The following is a 14,866-nucleotide window of genomic DNA, read 5'->3' on the forward strand; positions in this document are numbered from 1 at the left end:
ATGACATACACAGCTGGGAAAGGCATATAAACCATAGCTTATATTTGTCCAGTAAAATCAGAATTGATAACACCAGGTTACACAAAAAGACTTTGCAAAGTAACACTCGAATGACCCACTAACCAAGCACTTAAAACCATTACTGACAGGACCAAACGCTTGGAGCGATACCTTGTGAGCGTATTAATCCCTTACTGTGATTGAGGAGGCTGTGAGCATTGGTTGGGAGGAGATGTGGATGTGACCCGGGTGAAGGAGAGCAAGGGTGGTGAGTTTGGCATTGGAGAGGTTCAGCTGGTGCCTGACCGGCAGCATGGACAGCCTCTGCTCTGCTGGAGCTAGGACAGGAGCTGGAGAATTTCCAGTTTGCCTTGTTTTTCCAGGGTGTTAGGAGGAAGTGAAGATGTTCGAGTGTTCTGTGAGCATGTAAAAAGCATTCAGGGACCACGATGGCTTTAATGAAATTAAATATCTTGAAAAGACTCCAATCTTTCCTGAAAAGAAAAGTGGTTTAATAGTGTGGAAGAGTTGGAAGTTGTGAACAAATCTGGCCAGCTTCACTCTAGGAATTAAAGCTGGGTCAGAAAAAAATGTGAGGAAAGCCGGAATTCATCACTCTCCTGCTCTGCACTGGCAGGGGGGAGACCTGATGGGGCTGTAGATGTGGGGAGGGATGGACGGGAGCCAACGCGGTGGGGAGGGCAGTGGCAGCTGCGGGGTTTAATGGGGACTGAGCTACCAGGGCCACCACAGGGCTCGATGGGGACTGAACCCCCTCCTGTGGGGCTTACTGGGATGAGACCCCCCTCTAACACAGGGCTCAACAGGGACTGCGCTGCCGGGGCCACCGTGAAGCTTAACGGGAGTCTCAGTCCCCCACCACGGGGATTAACGGGGACCACCACGATCATAGGGCTTAATGAGAACCGGGCTGCCAGGGCCACTATGGGGATGAAGGGACGCTGGATGTCCGCCCCTCCCCCCCCCCACCCCGTGCTTAACGGGTCCCGATGGGTACGAACAGCCTCGCCTGGACCCGCCCCCCTCCGCACAACAGCCAATGGGAAGACCAGACTCGGCATCCAGGCCACGCCCCCTCGGCCTCTCAGCCAATGGGCAGTCGCGGCCACGCCCACTCGCTGCCCTGGCGACGGGGACGCGCTCAACCGTCTCTCACTCTGCCTCTCGAGGTGGAGCGTCCCGGACGCAGGAGTGCTGAGCTCCCGCTCTCGGACGGCCTTTGGCGAATTTGCGAGAGATACGCGGAAGCGCTGAGGTTCAACCCTCATTCGACGACAAAAGGAGTGCAGAGGATCCGCAGCTGCCGCCCTCGTTCCGTCCCAGAGGAGGAGCGACGAGGCGCGGGGGCTCTGCCCCCGTTCCGCCCCCGTTCCGCCCTCGAGAGGAGGAGCGAGGAGGCTCTGCCCTCTGTTCCTCCCTCTGTTCCCACCCCAGCGGAGGAGCGAGGGAGGCTCCGCCCTCGTTCCGCCCTCGTTCCCCCCTGAGCGGAGGAGCGAGGAGACAGCGCGCTCTGTCCCTCCCCCCGTTCCACCCCGGGAGGCGGAGGAGCGCGGAGGCTCTGCCCTCGTTCTCCCTTTGTTCCTCCCTCTGTCCCACCCCGGCAGGAGGAGGACGAGGGCTCCGCCCCGGGAGGCGGAGGAGCGAGGAGGCTGTGCCCTCGTTGGAGCGAGGGAGGAGCGCGATGCCGCCCCCTGTGAGCCCTCGTTCCGCCCCCGTTCCACCCCGGGAGGCGGAGCGCGGGGACACGGGGCGGGTCCGGTGGCGCCGGTCTCCCGTGCGGAGCGGCGACACGTGCGCGGAGCGGCGGCGACGCGGATCGGTGAGCGTAGCGGGGCGGTCCGGGACGGCCGGGACGGCGCCGCGGCGGCAGGGGCGGGGGGGGGGCGGGGCGGGAGGCGCTCGGGGACCGCGGAGGGGACGGGATGGGGCGTCCGGGGGGCGCGGGGGAAGGCGAGAGGTCGGGTCCGTTGCCGTGGCCACGGGACGCAGCGCCCCGGAGCGGAACGCTCTGGCGCCCACCCCGCCCGCTCGACCGACCCCTCCGTTCCCCGCAGCCGCCGGGCAGCGCCATCGCCATCGAGGAGCATCTGGAGTTCGGCAAGGATGGGCGAGAGCTGCACCAGGAGCTGGCCACGCCGTTCCAGGCACCGCAGCAGAAGAAGATGGAGGTGGAACCCATCGAGCACAGCACCTCCGAGCAGCTGAACCGTCTGCAGGGTAAGGACGAGCTGCTCAGCCCCTGCAAGGAGGCTGCTGACAGCCCTGAGCCTGCCCAGCAACGTATGTAGAGAGGGCGAGGGGAGCCCTCCCTGCAGCCCAGACCTCGCCGCTCACTACCCATCTCTCCCCACAGGCAGCGAACATGTCCCAGGGATGCAAGGCGACGGGATCCCTCTGCCAAAGAAGGTGCTTTTCCCCGTGGAGCGCCTCTCCATGCAGTGGCAGCGGACCCACCAGATCGGCGCTGGGCTGAAAAACTTGGGGAACACGTGTTTCCTCAACTCCACCGTGCAGTGCCTCACCTACACGCCTCCGCTCGCGAACTACCTGCTGTCCAGGGAGCACAGCCGGACCTGTGAGTGGGGAGGAGTGGCTCTGGCGAGGGTGTGTGGGTGTCAGGACGTGCCTTGTCTGCTCCCTCCTGCCTCGTTTCTCCATCAAGAGGTCGTTCCTGTGTCCATCTGACTTTTCGCAGCCACAGCAGCATTGCCAAGCTGTGCCTCCTTTTGTCTGGGAAGGCGTTGACTCTGCTGGGCATACCCAGGACTAAGACTGGTCCAATGGGACCTGCTGGCTTTGTGGGGGCTGAGCAGTCTCTGCCTGTGGGGACTGCGTGAAGTCACCCACAGGGCAGAAGACGGCGCACCGACAGGCGCCGCTGGTTCTGGGGGACTTTGCCAGGGGGTGTCCTGGTGCGCACTGCTCCAAGCTGTGACAAAAGGGAGCCTGCGGCGCTCCAGCCCTGTCCTTAAGGCTCTGGTGGGATTGGCCCTGGGATCTGTTTTCCATCCACATGGATGTTGTCCCGCCTGGGATGTTGCAGCAGCCGGTGCTGCGACTGGGGCTGCGTCAGCTGGGGGTGGCATGTGCTGCTCCCTGCAAAGCCAGGATGGCCCCGAACTGCACCACAGCACCAAGCTCATTGGGAAGACGGAGTGTGGCTGAGCTGTACTGGACCAGAGATCCTCCGTCCCGTGGACTGCCTCCATCTCTCCTGGCTCTGTCCCCAACGTCTTCTCTCCTGCTTCAGGCCAGCAAGGGAAGTTTTGCATGCTGTGCACTATGGAGAAGCACATACTGCAGGTTTTCAGTAGCAGCGGCAGCGCAATACAGCCCACGTCCTTCGTCAGAAACATCAAGAGTAAGGATAGCTGTGCTCCCCTTTCATAGCCATGCAGGGCAACAGTGAGCGATGCAGGAGCAGAACCTTTGAGATCAGGACAGGTCTTGGCAGACTGCTCTTCAGAGCTGACGCTTGGAGCCTGCCAGGGGCTGCGTGGGGCTTCTCCTGTGGCCAGCCTGAGTCTGACATCTGGTTTGGGTTGAGGGGGCTCAAGCCCCATGTTCCCTGCCCTGAGAGAGGGAGAGAGGGAGGAAGGGAAGGAGGGAGGGAGAAAAGGAAGGCCTGCCTGTGTTGGAGCGCGTGCTGGGACTGAATCCTCCCTCTCCTACAGAGATTGCCACGCATATCCGCTTAGGCCGCCAGGAGGATGCACATGAGTTCCTGAGTTTCACCATCAATGCCATGCAGAGGGCCTGCCTGGATGGCTGTACCGAGTACGTGGGGCCCCTTGACAGCCCATGCTGCTGTTCTCTGCTGTCCCCTCACTGTTCCCGTGTGCCTGTGGGAGGGGACTGTGGGGTGAACGTGTCCCCCGGCTTGGCTTGGAGTGAGGTGCTGCCTCCGGGGCGCAGCTCTGCCCCACGGTGACACAGCTCTGGGCTGCTGTCTGCCTGCTCCCTTGCCCTGACTCCTCTGGCCCAGCATAGCTGAGCTCCTCTCACCAAATCCTAAGGGTGCATTGGGTTTAGGATCCTGTCCCAGGTGCCAAGCAATCCAGGTGTGATTCCTAGTTGAGCCCCGTCTCTGTGGCTGCGGGTGGGAGGGCTTCCTGGGAGGCCTGTGTCGCGGGAAGCTGCGTTGCCTTTGCCTGCAGTGCCCAGCGCAGAGCTCCAGGCAGGGGTTTGTGCTGCTTTGAGCAGCCTGGTGCCACCCCTTGAGCTGTGCCACGCGGGGAGCAGAGTGACAGGGGCTGTGACTCGCCTGCTGCCAGCTCTCTGCTGGCCAGAACACAGCGGGGAGGTGTCCTGAGGGCACAGCGGTGGCCCGTGGGGTGGCCGCTGCGGAGGGGCAGTGTGAGATACGGTGCTGCTGTCTCTAGGTTGGATCAGCAGAGCCAGACCACAACGCTGGTTCACCAGATCTTTGGTGGCTTCCTGCGGTCGCGTGGTGAGTGCTGGCTGCCGGGGCCTGTAGCTGTCGGGGCTGCTGCTTCCCCGAGAGCCTTGCAGGAAAAATCTTTTGGGAAAATTACTAAGTATGTGTAAGTTATCTGGAGCTGCAGCTGGTCCATCGTGCAATCCCTGCGGGCCGTGATGCCTGTGGTGGAGATGGCAAAAGCTGTTGGCTGTGGGTCCCCAGCTCCTTGCCACCAGCAAAGGAACCCGTGTTGCCAGCTCTCTGGCAACTCTTGCTGCCCCTACACAAAGTGGAATTGCCGGCCTTCGTCCTTGCCAGGTGGTGAATCCTGGTGCCCAAAGGCGGAGAGGGGGAATCCTGCACTGCCTGCGCTGTACTGAGATGGTGGTGGGTGCTGGCGTTGTGTCAGGGAGTGCTCATGGCTTTTTCTTTTGCAGTGATGTGCAAAGCGTGCAATTGGCCCTCGGACACCTATGAACCCTTCCTGGACCTGGCGGTGGAGATTGAGGTACTGTGTCAGGGTGGCGATGGGGAGGAGCTCAGCTCTGGAGGGGCTGTTGTGGCAGCTGCAACGTTAGTGCCTCAGGGTTCCTTAACCTGCTGCTGTCAAGTCCCAGTGCAGGCAGCAGGGAAGCAGATGCTGTTGTTACGCTGCCTCCTACTGTGTGTTGTCTCTTGGGCCAGTGTCTGGGAAGGGAGCCAGGCTGTCGCGTGGACAGGCCGCTCGTGCCCTGACCTCTCCTCTGTCCTTGCAGGAAGCTGAAAGCATCGAGCAGGCACTGAAGTTGTTTGTGAGGCCAGAGATGCTGTGCGAGGAGAACGCCTACATGTGTGACAAGTGAGTGTGTGGGCCTGTGCCAGGGGGAAGCAGGCAGGGCTTCTCTACCTGCTCCATGGCTAAACCGGGAGGTACGTGGCCATGGAAGCGTTCACTGGAGCCGCTTGGCCAGGGCTGGCAACCACCTGGCAATCACAGTTCCATCTGCCGTGGAACAGCTGGAATAGCTCAAGCTCTTTCTGTGCAGGTGCAAGACCAAAGTGCAAGCCATCAAACGCTTCAGCATCCACCGAGCCTCCAGTGTTCTTATAGTCTCGCTGAAGCGCTTTTCCATCTTCAGTGGAGGCAAAATCAAGAAGGTGAGTACTTGGCACTGCAGAGCTGGGGCTGTCTCCTGGCCCAAGGCCCTGTGGCCCAGAGCAGGGTGGGAGGTGCACGGTGTGAGCTCTGCTGCAGCCCTTCTCCAGCTGTGCAGTGGTAGTTGAGCTGGTCCTGGTGTCTTGCTCACTGTGACCTCTGCCTGGGGAGAGCGAGCCCTCCTCTCTCAAGACAGGGGACTCGGAGGACAGCTGAGCTGTTGCTCCGGCAAGAAAGCGGTCTGTTGTGCGGGCTCCTGAGATGTCGTCTCTCCACAGGAAGTGACATACCCTGAGGTCTTGGACATCCGACCTTACTTGTCAGAGGACAAAGGGGACCCGATGAATTACGAGCTCTACGCCGTGCTGGTGCACTCTGGGTACTCCTGCCGCTCAGGGCACTACTACTGCTACGTGAAGGTGAGCCCAGTGCGCTCTCTTGGCACCTGCTCTGGGCTGGGTGCCGGTGGGTTCTCTTTCGCCAAATCCCCTTTCCTAGCCCTGAGCCACCTGTGGGTTTTGTGGAGCAGAGCTCTGCCACTGGGCGCCGTTCCTGCTGCTCTTCAGGCCAGGAAGGTCCCCAAATGCAACCCAACCCCGTTCTCTCTTCTTCTGCAGGCCAGCGATGGGCAGTGGTACCAAATGAATGATGCTGTTGTCTGCCTCACCAACCTCAAGGTGGTCCTGAACCAGCAGGCCTATGTGCTTTTCTACGTGAGGTGAGAGCACCCGGTGTCTCCCAGCCCCTCTGGCCACTGCTCTCGGCATTTGGGACAGGGCTGGTAGCACGAGCCAGGGTGTGGGACGGAGCTGGCTCAGAGCAGGGAGGCAGGGAGAGGTCCAGCCCTTGTGGATCAAGCACTCTAGGTCAAGAGCAGCTCACCTCCTTGTTTCTTTTGTGCATCTCTGAGGAGAGTGTTGCAGGCGCCCCCCTCACACTTAACACATGCGCTTCTCTGCTTTCACCAGAACACCCGGCACCAGCAAGAGCTTTGAGGAACCCATTGCCGAGGCTGTGTCCATCGCGCCCAGCCAGCCAGTGATGGGCCAGGTGAGTCCCGGAGCTCGCTTCCTGGGAGCTGCTGCCACTCTGTCCACTCTGCAAGGGCAGGGGTTGCAGCTTTGGAGGAAGGTGGGCACAAGGGAGGACCGTTTGCAGGAGAGACCCTGCTGAGCCAAGGGTTCCTGGGTGAGCCGTGCCCCTTGAATTCCCTCCTCACTGAACTTCTGTCTGTCTTTCTCTTTGTCTAGAAACCCGAGATGCAGCCTGCAAACAAGCTGTCTGGGCAGGAGGAGGTTGGGGTGTCTGTGCCCTGTAGAACATGCAGTACAGGGCCAAAGCTTCCCACTGCCTCCAAGCTGCTGCAGGAGCTCCGAAAGTACCTCTCTGCTGTGCCTGGGGTCAAGCCACCTGCTCCAGAAGACTCCAGGCGGGCTAAATTGAAGAGGTCCCTGTTGGCCGTCAGTGCTGTGGAGCAGAGCAGCTCCACATCACCACCAGCAGCCAAGAAGCTGGCACTCTCTGCTGAAAAGGTGAGTCTGAGTTTCTGCCCAGTCTTCAGTAGGCACCTTCTGATTCTTCTTCTGCCACCTCTCACTTCCTTCCCCAGGCTGCCTGTCCCCCTCCCCTTTCTCTGGGCTCCCCTTTTTCATTTTCTCCTCTTGGCTTACAGAATCTCTTCTTTAGACCACCAAGTTTTTATTCATGTCCATAACTACAGGGCAGCACTCCGGAGGCGGTGAGCAGAGATGACCGTTGCACACAACTTCAGCTGCAGCTTCCAGAGCAGATGCACCCCACGGACACCACCCACCCTGACTCCACTTCCCAGCCTTCTGGCAAGTTGAGGTGAGTTGTGCCAGCTGCTCCCAGGCAGCAAGGCCAGTAGCAATCTTCCGATAGTCCATGAAGCAACTGCCTGGCCTGGCAGCTGGCTCGAGGAGTGATCTTGGCAGCCGGCTCTTCTGTTCTCCTGGGCTGTCAGGGCTCGCTCTGGATCCCGGAAGCAGGGCGGTGCCTCTGACTGTTAGCACAGGGTGGGAGGGAGTTTTGCAAGCCCTCGCCATGTTCTGGTGTCCCCTGGGATGAGGAGGCACCAGCCTGGTCTAGATCTTCCTCTGGGTCTCCCTTGTAACCTTTGCCATCGGCACGTGCTGCAGCAACACTTGCTCCTTCCCTGTCCCCCGTGGGACAGCGTGTGCTCTGTGTGGGGCTGGCGTGGGGCAGGTCATCGTGTGCGCTTGCAGCTGCTGCCCTAGAGCAGGGTCTAATTCAGGTTTTGTGGCTGTGATGGCAGCAGTTGAGTGCTGTGCTCGTGCATCTCGGGATGGTGAGGAAGGGAGGGGCTCCACTCGGGGCCTGGCTTTCAGACCGTGTCTGCATCTTTTCCTGTCTTTCAGCACATCTTCATCTGCGCTGAAACTGCCGAATGCAGAAAAGCCTCCTTTGAAAATCATCATCAAATTATCAGCCCTTGGGGACCTCAGCTCCCCTCTGAAAAAGCGCCACCATAGGGCAGACGGCAGCCCTCAATCTCAATCTGTTAATGGCGAAGATGACACCTCCAGCCCGCCCAGAAAGAAGAGCTGCACGCCCGGGAACTCGGTGTCCATCACGGGGGAGGAGGCAGGCAAGAGTGCCAGTGGTGGCCAGAAGGAGCCAGGCTGCCAGGAGTTGGGTGCAGAGCAAAAGAAGCACAAGAAAAAGAAGAAGGACAAGAAGAAGAAGGACAAGAAGAAGAAGAGGGAGAGGAAGAAGAAGGAGAAGAGGGAGAAGAAGAAGAAGAAGAAGGAGAAGAAGAAGAAGAAGGAGAAGAAGAAGAAGAAGGACAAGAAGAAGAAGAAAGAGAAGAAGAAGAAGAGGAGGAGAAGGGCTCTGTCTTCCGGCAGGTGAGGGGCTAGAGTCTTTTCTGTTTGTACAGCAGCTTGTAGCTGCTGCCCTAGAGTAGGGTGTTATTTAGATTCTGTGGCTGAGATGGCAGCAGTTGAGTGCTGTGCTCGTGCATCTCGGGATGGTGAGGAAGGGAGGGGCTCCTACTCAGGGCCTGGCTTTCAGACCATGTCTGCATCTTTTCTTGTCTTTCAGCACATCTTCATCTGAGCTGAAACTGCCGAATCCGTAAAAGCCTCCCTTGAAAATCATCATCAAATTATCAGCCCTTGGGGACCTCAGCTCCGTGCTGAAAAAGCGCCACCATAGGGCAGACAGCAGCCCTCAATCTCAATCTGTTAATGGCGAAGATGACACCTCCAGCCCGCCCAGAAAGAAGAGCTGCACGCCCGGGAACTCGGTGTCCATCACGGGGGAGGAGGCAGGGAAGAGTGCCAGTGGTGGCCAGAAGGAGCCAGGCTGCCAGGAGTTGGGTGCAGAGCACAAGAAGCACAAGAAAAAGAAGAAGGACAAGAAGAAGAAGGACAAGAAGAAGAAGAGGGAGAAGAAGAAGAAGAAGAAGGAGAAGAAGAAGAAGAAGAAAGAGAAGAAGAAGAAGAGGAGGAGAAGGGCTCTGTCTTCCGGCAGGTGAGGGGCTAGAGTCTTTTCTGTTTGTACAGCAGCTTGCAGCTGCTGCCCTAGAGTAGGGTGTTATTTAGATTCTGTGGCTGAGATGGCAGCAGTTGAGTGCTGTGCTTGTGCATCTCGGGATGGTGAGGAAGGGAGGGGCTCCTACTCAGGGCCTGGCTTTCAGACCATGTCTGCATCTTTTCTTGTCTTTCAGCACATCTTCATCTGAGCTGAAAGTGCCAAATGCGGAGAAGCCTCCCTTGAAAATCATCATCAAATTATCAGTCCTTGAGGACCTCAGCTCCCTGCTGAAAAAGCGCCACCATAGGGCAGACGGCAGCCCTCCAGCTCAGTCTGTTAATGGCAAAGATGACACCTCCAGCCCGCCCAGAAAGAAGAGCTGCACGCCCGGGAACTCGGTGTCCATCACGGGGGAGGAGGAGGCAGGCAAGAGTGCCAGTGGTGGCCAGAAGGAGCCAGGCTGCCAGGAGTTGGGTGCAGAGCTCAAGAAGAAGGAGGGGAAGAAGAAGAAAAGGAGGAGAATGGAGTCAAAAGAGTGCTTTTCGGGCAGGTGAGGGGCTAGCGTCTCTTCTGTTTATGCAGCAGCAATATGTGCCTGGCAACACCAGGCTGGCGATGGAGCCAGGCTCTCCACAGCTGTCCAGAGCCCCGAGCCAGACCATGAGGCCAGCACACCACCTGGGAGTTGCAAAGCATCCCACGTAGCGAAGGAACTACTTAAGGACTCCATGAACAAAGTATATGGCTGTGCCATCCCTGAAGCGAGGCGGCCTCGTCAGCCTTCTCGGGGCAGCGCATCCCCTGGGGCGAGTGGGAGAGGCGATGCCAAAGCTGGAGAGATGCGGAGTTGCCTCCTCCCTGAACAGCAGCGCGGGTCCAGCCCTCTGGCTGCAGGGAGACAGAAAACCCTGTGCTCTGACCCCAGGACACCTCCTGCCTTTGCACGCCTAAGGAAGACTAAAGGAATGATGAAATGGACTAGGAAAAGAACATCTCCCTGCCAGCAACTGAAAAACCAGCGGTGGTTCTGAAGCAGTACTCCCCTGCCAAGGGAGCCAGCCAGAGACGTCAGATTTGAGCTCCCTGCGCGGTTCTGTCCATTGTTCGTTCTCTCCACCTCCCATCTGGACAGGGCTGGTACCCACCGCCCTCCCCCCCTTTGAGTGTCAATGGAGTTTTTATTTACCTACTCCCCTCCCCACCCCCTCCCCTCTGCCTTTCCTCCTCGTTCCCTGGCTCTCCCACCCTCCTTTTCCCTTCACCCTCCCGCTTTGCCCCTCGCTGTCGTTTTCCCCTCGCCGTGTCATTTTGCCCTTCACTGCATCCTTTTGCCCTCTGCCATGTCATTTCTCCCCTCGCCATCTCCTTTCTCCCGTCTCCATGTCATTTTGCCCCTCACTGTGTCCTTTCAGCCCGGCTGTGTCCTTTTGCCCCTCGCCCTCTCATTTCATGCTCGCCATTTCCTTTCCCCCTGCCATGCCCTTCCCCTCGCTGTATCCTTTCCCCTCGCCGTGTCCTTTTGCCCCTCGATGTGTCCTTTCCCCTTGCCATGTCATTTCATGCTCGCCATCTGCCTTTCCCTTCACAGTGTCCTTTCTCCCCTCGCCATCTCCGTTCCCCCTCGCCGTGGCCTTTTGACCCTCGCCCTGTCCCTTTCCCCTCTCCATGTCATTTTGCGCTTGCCATATCCTCTCCTCTCACCCTGTCCTTTCCCCTCACCATCTCCCTCTCCCCTCGCATTTCCCCTGCACTCTCCCCTCTCTCCTCTCCCTCTCTCCTCTCCCTCTCCCCTCTCTCCTCTCCCTCTCCCTCTCCCCTCTGTCCCTCCTTTCCCCTCTCTCTCGTCCCTCTCCCCTCTCACACCCCGGGGGTGGTGGATCCCATCTGGACGCGCCCCTCGCCCATCACGATGCGGGCGGGGACGGAGGAGCTCTGCGGCTGCGCTCGGGGCGGCCACGGGGGAGCGCGGGGGGCAGACGGGACACCCCGCACCGACTCGTCCTGCCCCGGGGCTCGGACACAGCGCTCAGGGGGGACACCGACCTGCTGAGCGCCACATCGGGGCCGCGCGGCTCGGGGAGCTGCGGGCTCGGGGACTGCTGCCTGCAGCATCGGGGCTGCGGGTCATGGGCCGGGGATCTGCCGCCTGCCCGGGGATCTGCCGCCTGCCCGGGATCTGCCGCCTGCCCGGGATCTGCCGCCTACCCGGGATCTGCCGCCTGCCCGGGATCTGCCGCCTGCCCGGGGATCTGCCGCCTGCCCAGGGATCTGCCCCCTGCCCGGGATCTGCCGCCTGCCCGGGGATCTGCCGCCTGCCTGGGATCTGCCGCCTGCCCGGGGATCTGCTCCCTGCCCGGGGATCTGCCGCCTGCCCGGGGATCTGCCGCCTGCCCGGGATCTGCCGCCTGCCCGGGGCCCTTTCTGGCTGTCAGCGTGTCTGCCTGGTGCAGGAGCACCCGGGCTGTGCCCAGGGGCTGCTCCCGGGGGCGCTGAGCAGGGCCGGGCGGCTCAGGGGCTGCAGGTGCCCTCTCTCACGCAGGTGCACTTTGCTTTCCCGCTTTCCTGCCTCCTCTGTGCCTGCAGAGCATTCCCTCCCGTTGCTGAGGAGCAGGACTGGGCAGGAAGGCACTGCTGAGGCGAGAGCTTTGAGGGCCCCATTGCCCAGGCTGTGTCCCTCCCGCCCGGGCAGCCAGAGATGGGCCTGGTGAGTCCCGACGGGCGCTTCCCGGGAGCTGCTGCCCGTTTTTGTTGATTGCAAAGGGGATCCCTTAGATCCCGCAGAAGCGGTGAGTGAATGCTGGTGTGGAAGGGGGGGTGTGTGCTGGATGCATTGCTGTTATCAGTAGGATTGTGCTGGGCTCTTCCTAATAGAGAAGAGTGTGAAAAACTGTTTCATTATCAGTAGAACTGTGCTCCCTGAAAAAGAGGAGCTGGGCAGGAATGTTGCATCTCTACAGCCTCTTAGCTTAAAGATAACAGGTATCCAGCTGCTTCCTCCCCTCCCTCTCCCTCTCCTGGGACCCTGGCCATATTCTAGGGGGAGGAGGGGCAGTGAGCAGCTGGGGATAGGCTCGGCATTTTGAAGTGATGTAATTTGTTAGTTCAATGATATAAAAGCTAAGTCCCTCACAGCAGTGGCTGGGAGACCTCATCCACGAGTTGACACACTGCGTGGGCTTCCCAATTGCCTCTCCAAATCCTTGCTGTGATAAAGAAAACGCTCCCCCTCAGCAACTGCAGATCTGGATGATGATAATAAAAGCAGTTGGTGATGTACCTTTCTTAATCGCCATACTTATTCTCTTACGGTACTGATCAGACACCTTGCCTTTACAGGCTGTTGCTGTTAACTTGTTGTTGATCACTACTCCTCACTTGTTTTCTTTCTTGCTGTGATAATATGACTAATACTTGATTTTACAGAGTATTCGAGGATCTGGGCTTTTATGATGATTTTGTCTAAAACCTCCTTTATTTCACAGAGTTTGGGCTTTTATGATGATTTTTGCTCAAAGCCCCTTTTGCCGTGTCCTACTCCCAGTCACTTGTCCCTGGAAAGACTCCTGTGTCATCAGGTGGTTCATCATTGGACACCTCTTCAACAAAATTCGAGGGGACGAATCCTCTGGTGCCGTCAGACAACTCTCCCACATACCAACCGTCTTCATCCACATCTCCAAAGACGTAAACACATTGTCCAGCAACAAGAGGCAGCTCCAATTCAGGCCGCTCATTGGGACCATAGAAAGGATCGTAGCTGTATCGAGCTATGAATGCTCGAAGCTTTGCTGGCTGTTTTCTCATAGCCTCCAGGAGGATGGACTCTTTGTCTGCTGCCAGGGTAGCATCGGGCAGCCTGGAAGCGATACGGTTGGATCTTTCCAGCTGTTCCAGTTCCTGAAAGAGCTGCGGGCATTGTTCATTATGCTCCAGAAAGCAATCATTCCGTTCACTCGGCTGGGCTTCAGTCACTTGCAGGGCTCCGTGCTGTTCCGTGTGTTCTTCTGTCTGAGCCCTCTGCAAACAGTCGCCTTCTGATTTCCCCTGGAGCACTAACTTTGCCTCCTAATGCTCCTTCTCCAGTTGTCGGTTCCTTTCTGCCCTTTCTCTCATGGCTTTAAAATCCTGCTCTGCCTCTTCCAGCACCTCTGCCACACACGCGAGTTGCCTTTTCAGGTCAGCATTTTCGGCTTGAACCTTTTCTGTCAAATCCATCAGCCTACAGAGGAGAGCATTTTTTTCAGCCAGGTGGATGTTTGCAGTTTTCATCTCCATGAGCTGCATCTTCAACACCACACACATTTGGCAGTGGGGGCTGCCACAGGAGTCCTCTTCATCTGCAGCCACTTGGGCCCAAAGCTCCTCAGCAACCTCCTGTGTGAAATCGCCCTGCTCGTCCTGTGATGCTCCAGTCGCTTCTGCTCCTGCAAGCTAAGGGCAAATATTCTCTTAGATCTCAAGGCCAAGGCTCAGCCTGCATCGTTTGTGCACAGGGGCAGTGGCAGGAGGCCAAGGGTTCAAAGAATCACAGACTCATAGAATCACAGACTCATAGAATCACAGAATAATAGAATAGTTTGGGTTGGAAGGGACCTTAAATATCATCTAGTTGCAACCCCCGTGCGGTGGGCAGGGAAACTGGATCAGGCTGCCCAAGCCCCATCCAGCCTGGCCTTGGACACCTCCAGAGATGGGGCATCCACAACTTCCCTGGGCAACCTGTGCCAGTGCCTCACCACTCTCATAGTGAAGAAATTCCTCCTTGTGTCTAATCTAAATCTGCCCCTCTCCAGCTTATACCCACTTCCCCTATCACTCCAAGCCTTTGTAAAGAGTCCCTCCCCAGCTTTCTTGTAGCCCCTTCAGGTACTGGAAGGTCACTACAAGATCTCCTCTGAACCAACCAACAAATCAGCAACAGGCCTGAGGATGCCCTTCAGCCCACATTTTGCCAGGGAACACTTGCTCTCCTCAGCCAGAGAGCGCACAGGCCTAAAACCAAAACCACCTTGCTGAAAATTGCACTGAGCACGGTCTGTGTGGGGCTGTTTCTTCTGGCTGTGGACAACAGCCTTCTTTTTAGTAGATCTCGAGGATGCTTTTGGAGATTGGATGGCAGTGTACAAACTGCCTTTCCCTGCCATTATCAGCCTCGCAAGTGTCTTCTGTGGCAGCCGGAGGGTGCCAGTAACTCACAAGGCTCAGGCTGTTTCTGAGAACGATGCCTCATCTGCCTGAGCGCTCCCCAGAGCTCAGCGCCCGTGGGCTGAAGGCCAACATCAAAGGCTACATCAACCTCCTTGGTGGCCTTGGGCATCTTCTCTGGGAGCCAGTCCCCTCCGCTCTGCTGTCTGTTAGCACACAGTGCAGAGAAGCGGGCAGAGCTCAGGCTGTTGGAACCCTTTGCTGCCAGAGCTGAGCACTGGCAATGCTTCGGCAGCTCTGGAGGAGCGACAAACACAGCCCGGCACATCCCGTGCAAGGGAAGAGCCAGGAACAGCAACCCCCAACTGTCTGGGGCCGGGCTGGCGTCAGTCGGTCGCTGCTGGCCTGCAGCTGCCCAGGAGTGCCCAGGAGTTCCCTGCAGGGCACGGCATCCCCAGCAGCCCAGCCCTGAGCGGTATTTACCTGGCTGTAAAGTTTCTCTCTCCTCTCTCTGAGGGTACTGGGCATCATCGATTCTGCCGACAGCAGGGAGGTCGAGGTTTCATTATCTGGGCATTTCTCTTCCAAGGAGAGCGGCAGGCTCTGAGGAACGCCTGATGCTGATT

General features: G+C 58.5%; 1 protein-coding gene across 1 annotated transcript; it reads left to right on the forward strand.

Annotated features, from left to right (window-relative positions):
- Positions 1-1,702: 1,702 nt before the first annotated feature.
- LOC128850839 (ubiquitin carboxyl-terminal hydrolase 36-like) lies at positions 1,703-9,649 on the forward strand. Its single transcript, XM_054055853.1, has 16 exons — positions 1,703-1,840; positions 2,076-2,301; positions 2,375-2,596; positions 3,272-3,382; positions 3,696-3,798; positions 4,404-4,471; positions 4,879-4,949; positions 5,197-5,279; positions 5,467-5,578; positions 5,855-5,995; positions 6,194-6,294; positions 6,545-6,626; positions 6,827-7,108; positions 7,297-7,424; positions 7,976-8,248; positions 9,289-9,649. Exons 1-16 carry the CDS (start codon positions 1,703-1,705, stop codon positions 9,647-9,649), a joined length of 2,502 nt encoding a protein of 833 aa, XP_053911828.1.
- The last annotated feature ends 5,217 nt before the right edge of the window (positions 9,650-14,866 follow it).

The sequence above is a fragment of the Cuculus canorus genome, unplaced genomic scaffold (assembly GCF_017976375.1).
Source record: "Cuculus canorus isolate bCucCan1 unplaced genomic scaffold, bCucCan1.pri scaffold_97_arrow_ctg1, whole genome shotgun sequence".
In the NCBI taxonomy this organism is placed as follows: domain Eukaryota; kingdom Metazoa; phylum Chordata; class Aves; order Cuculiformes; family Cuculidae; genus Cuculus; species Cuculus canorus.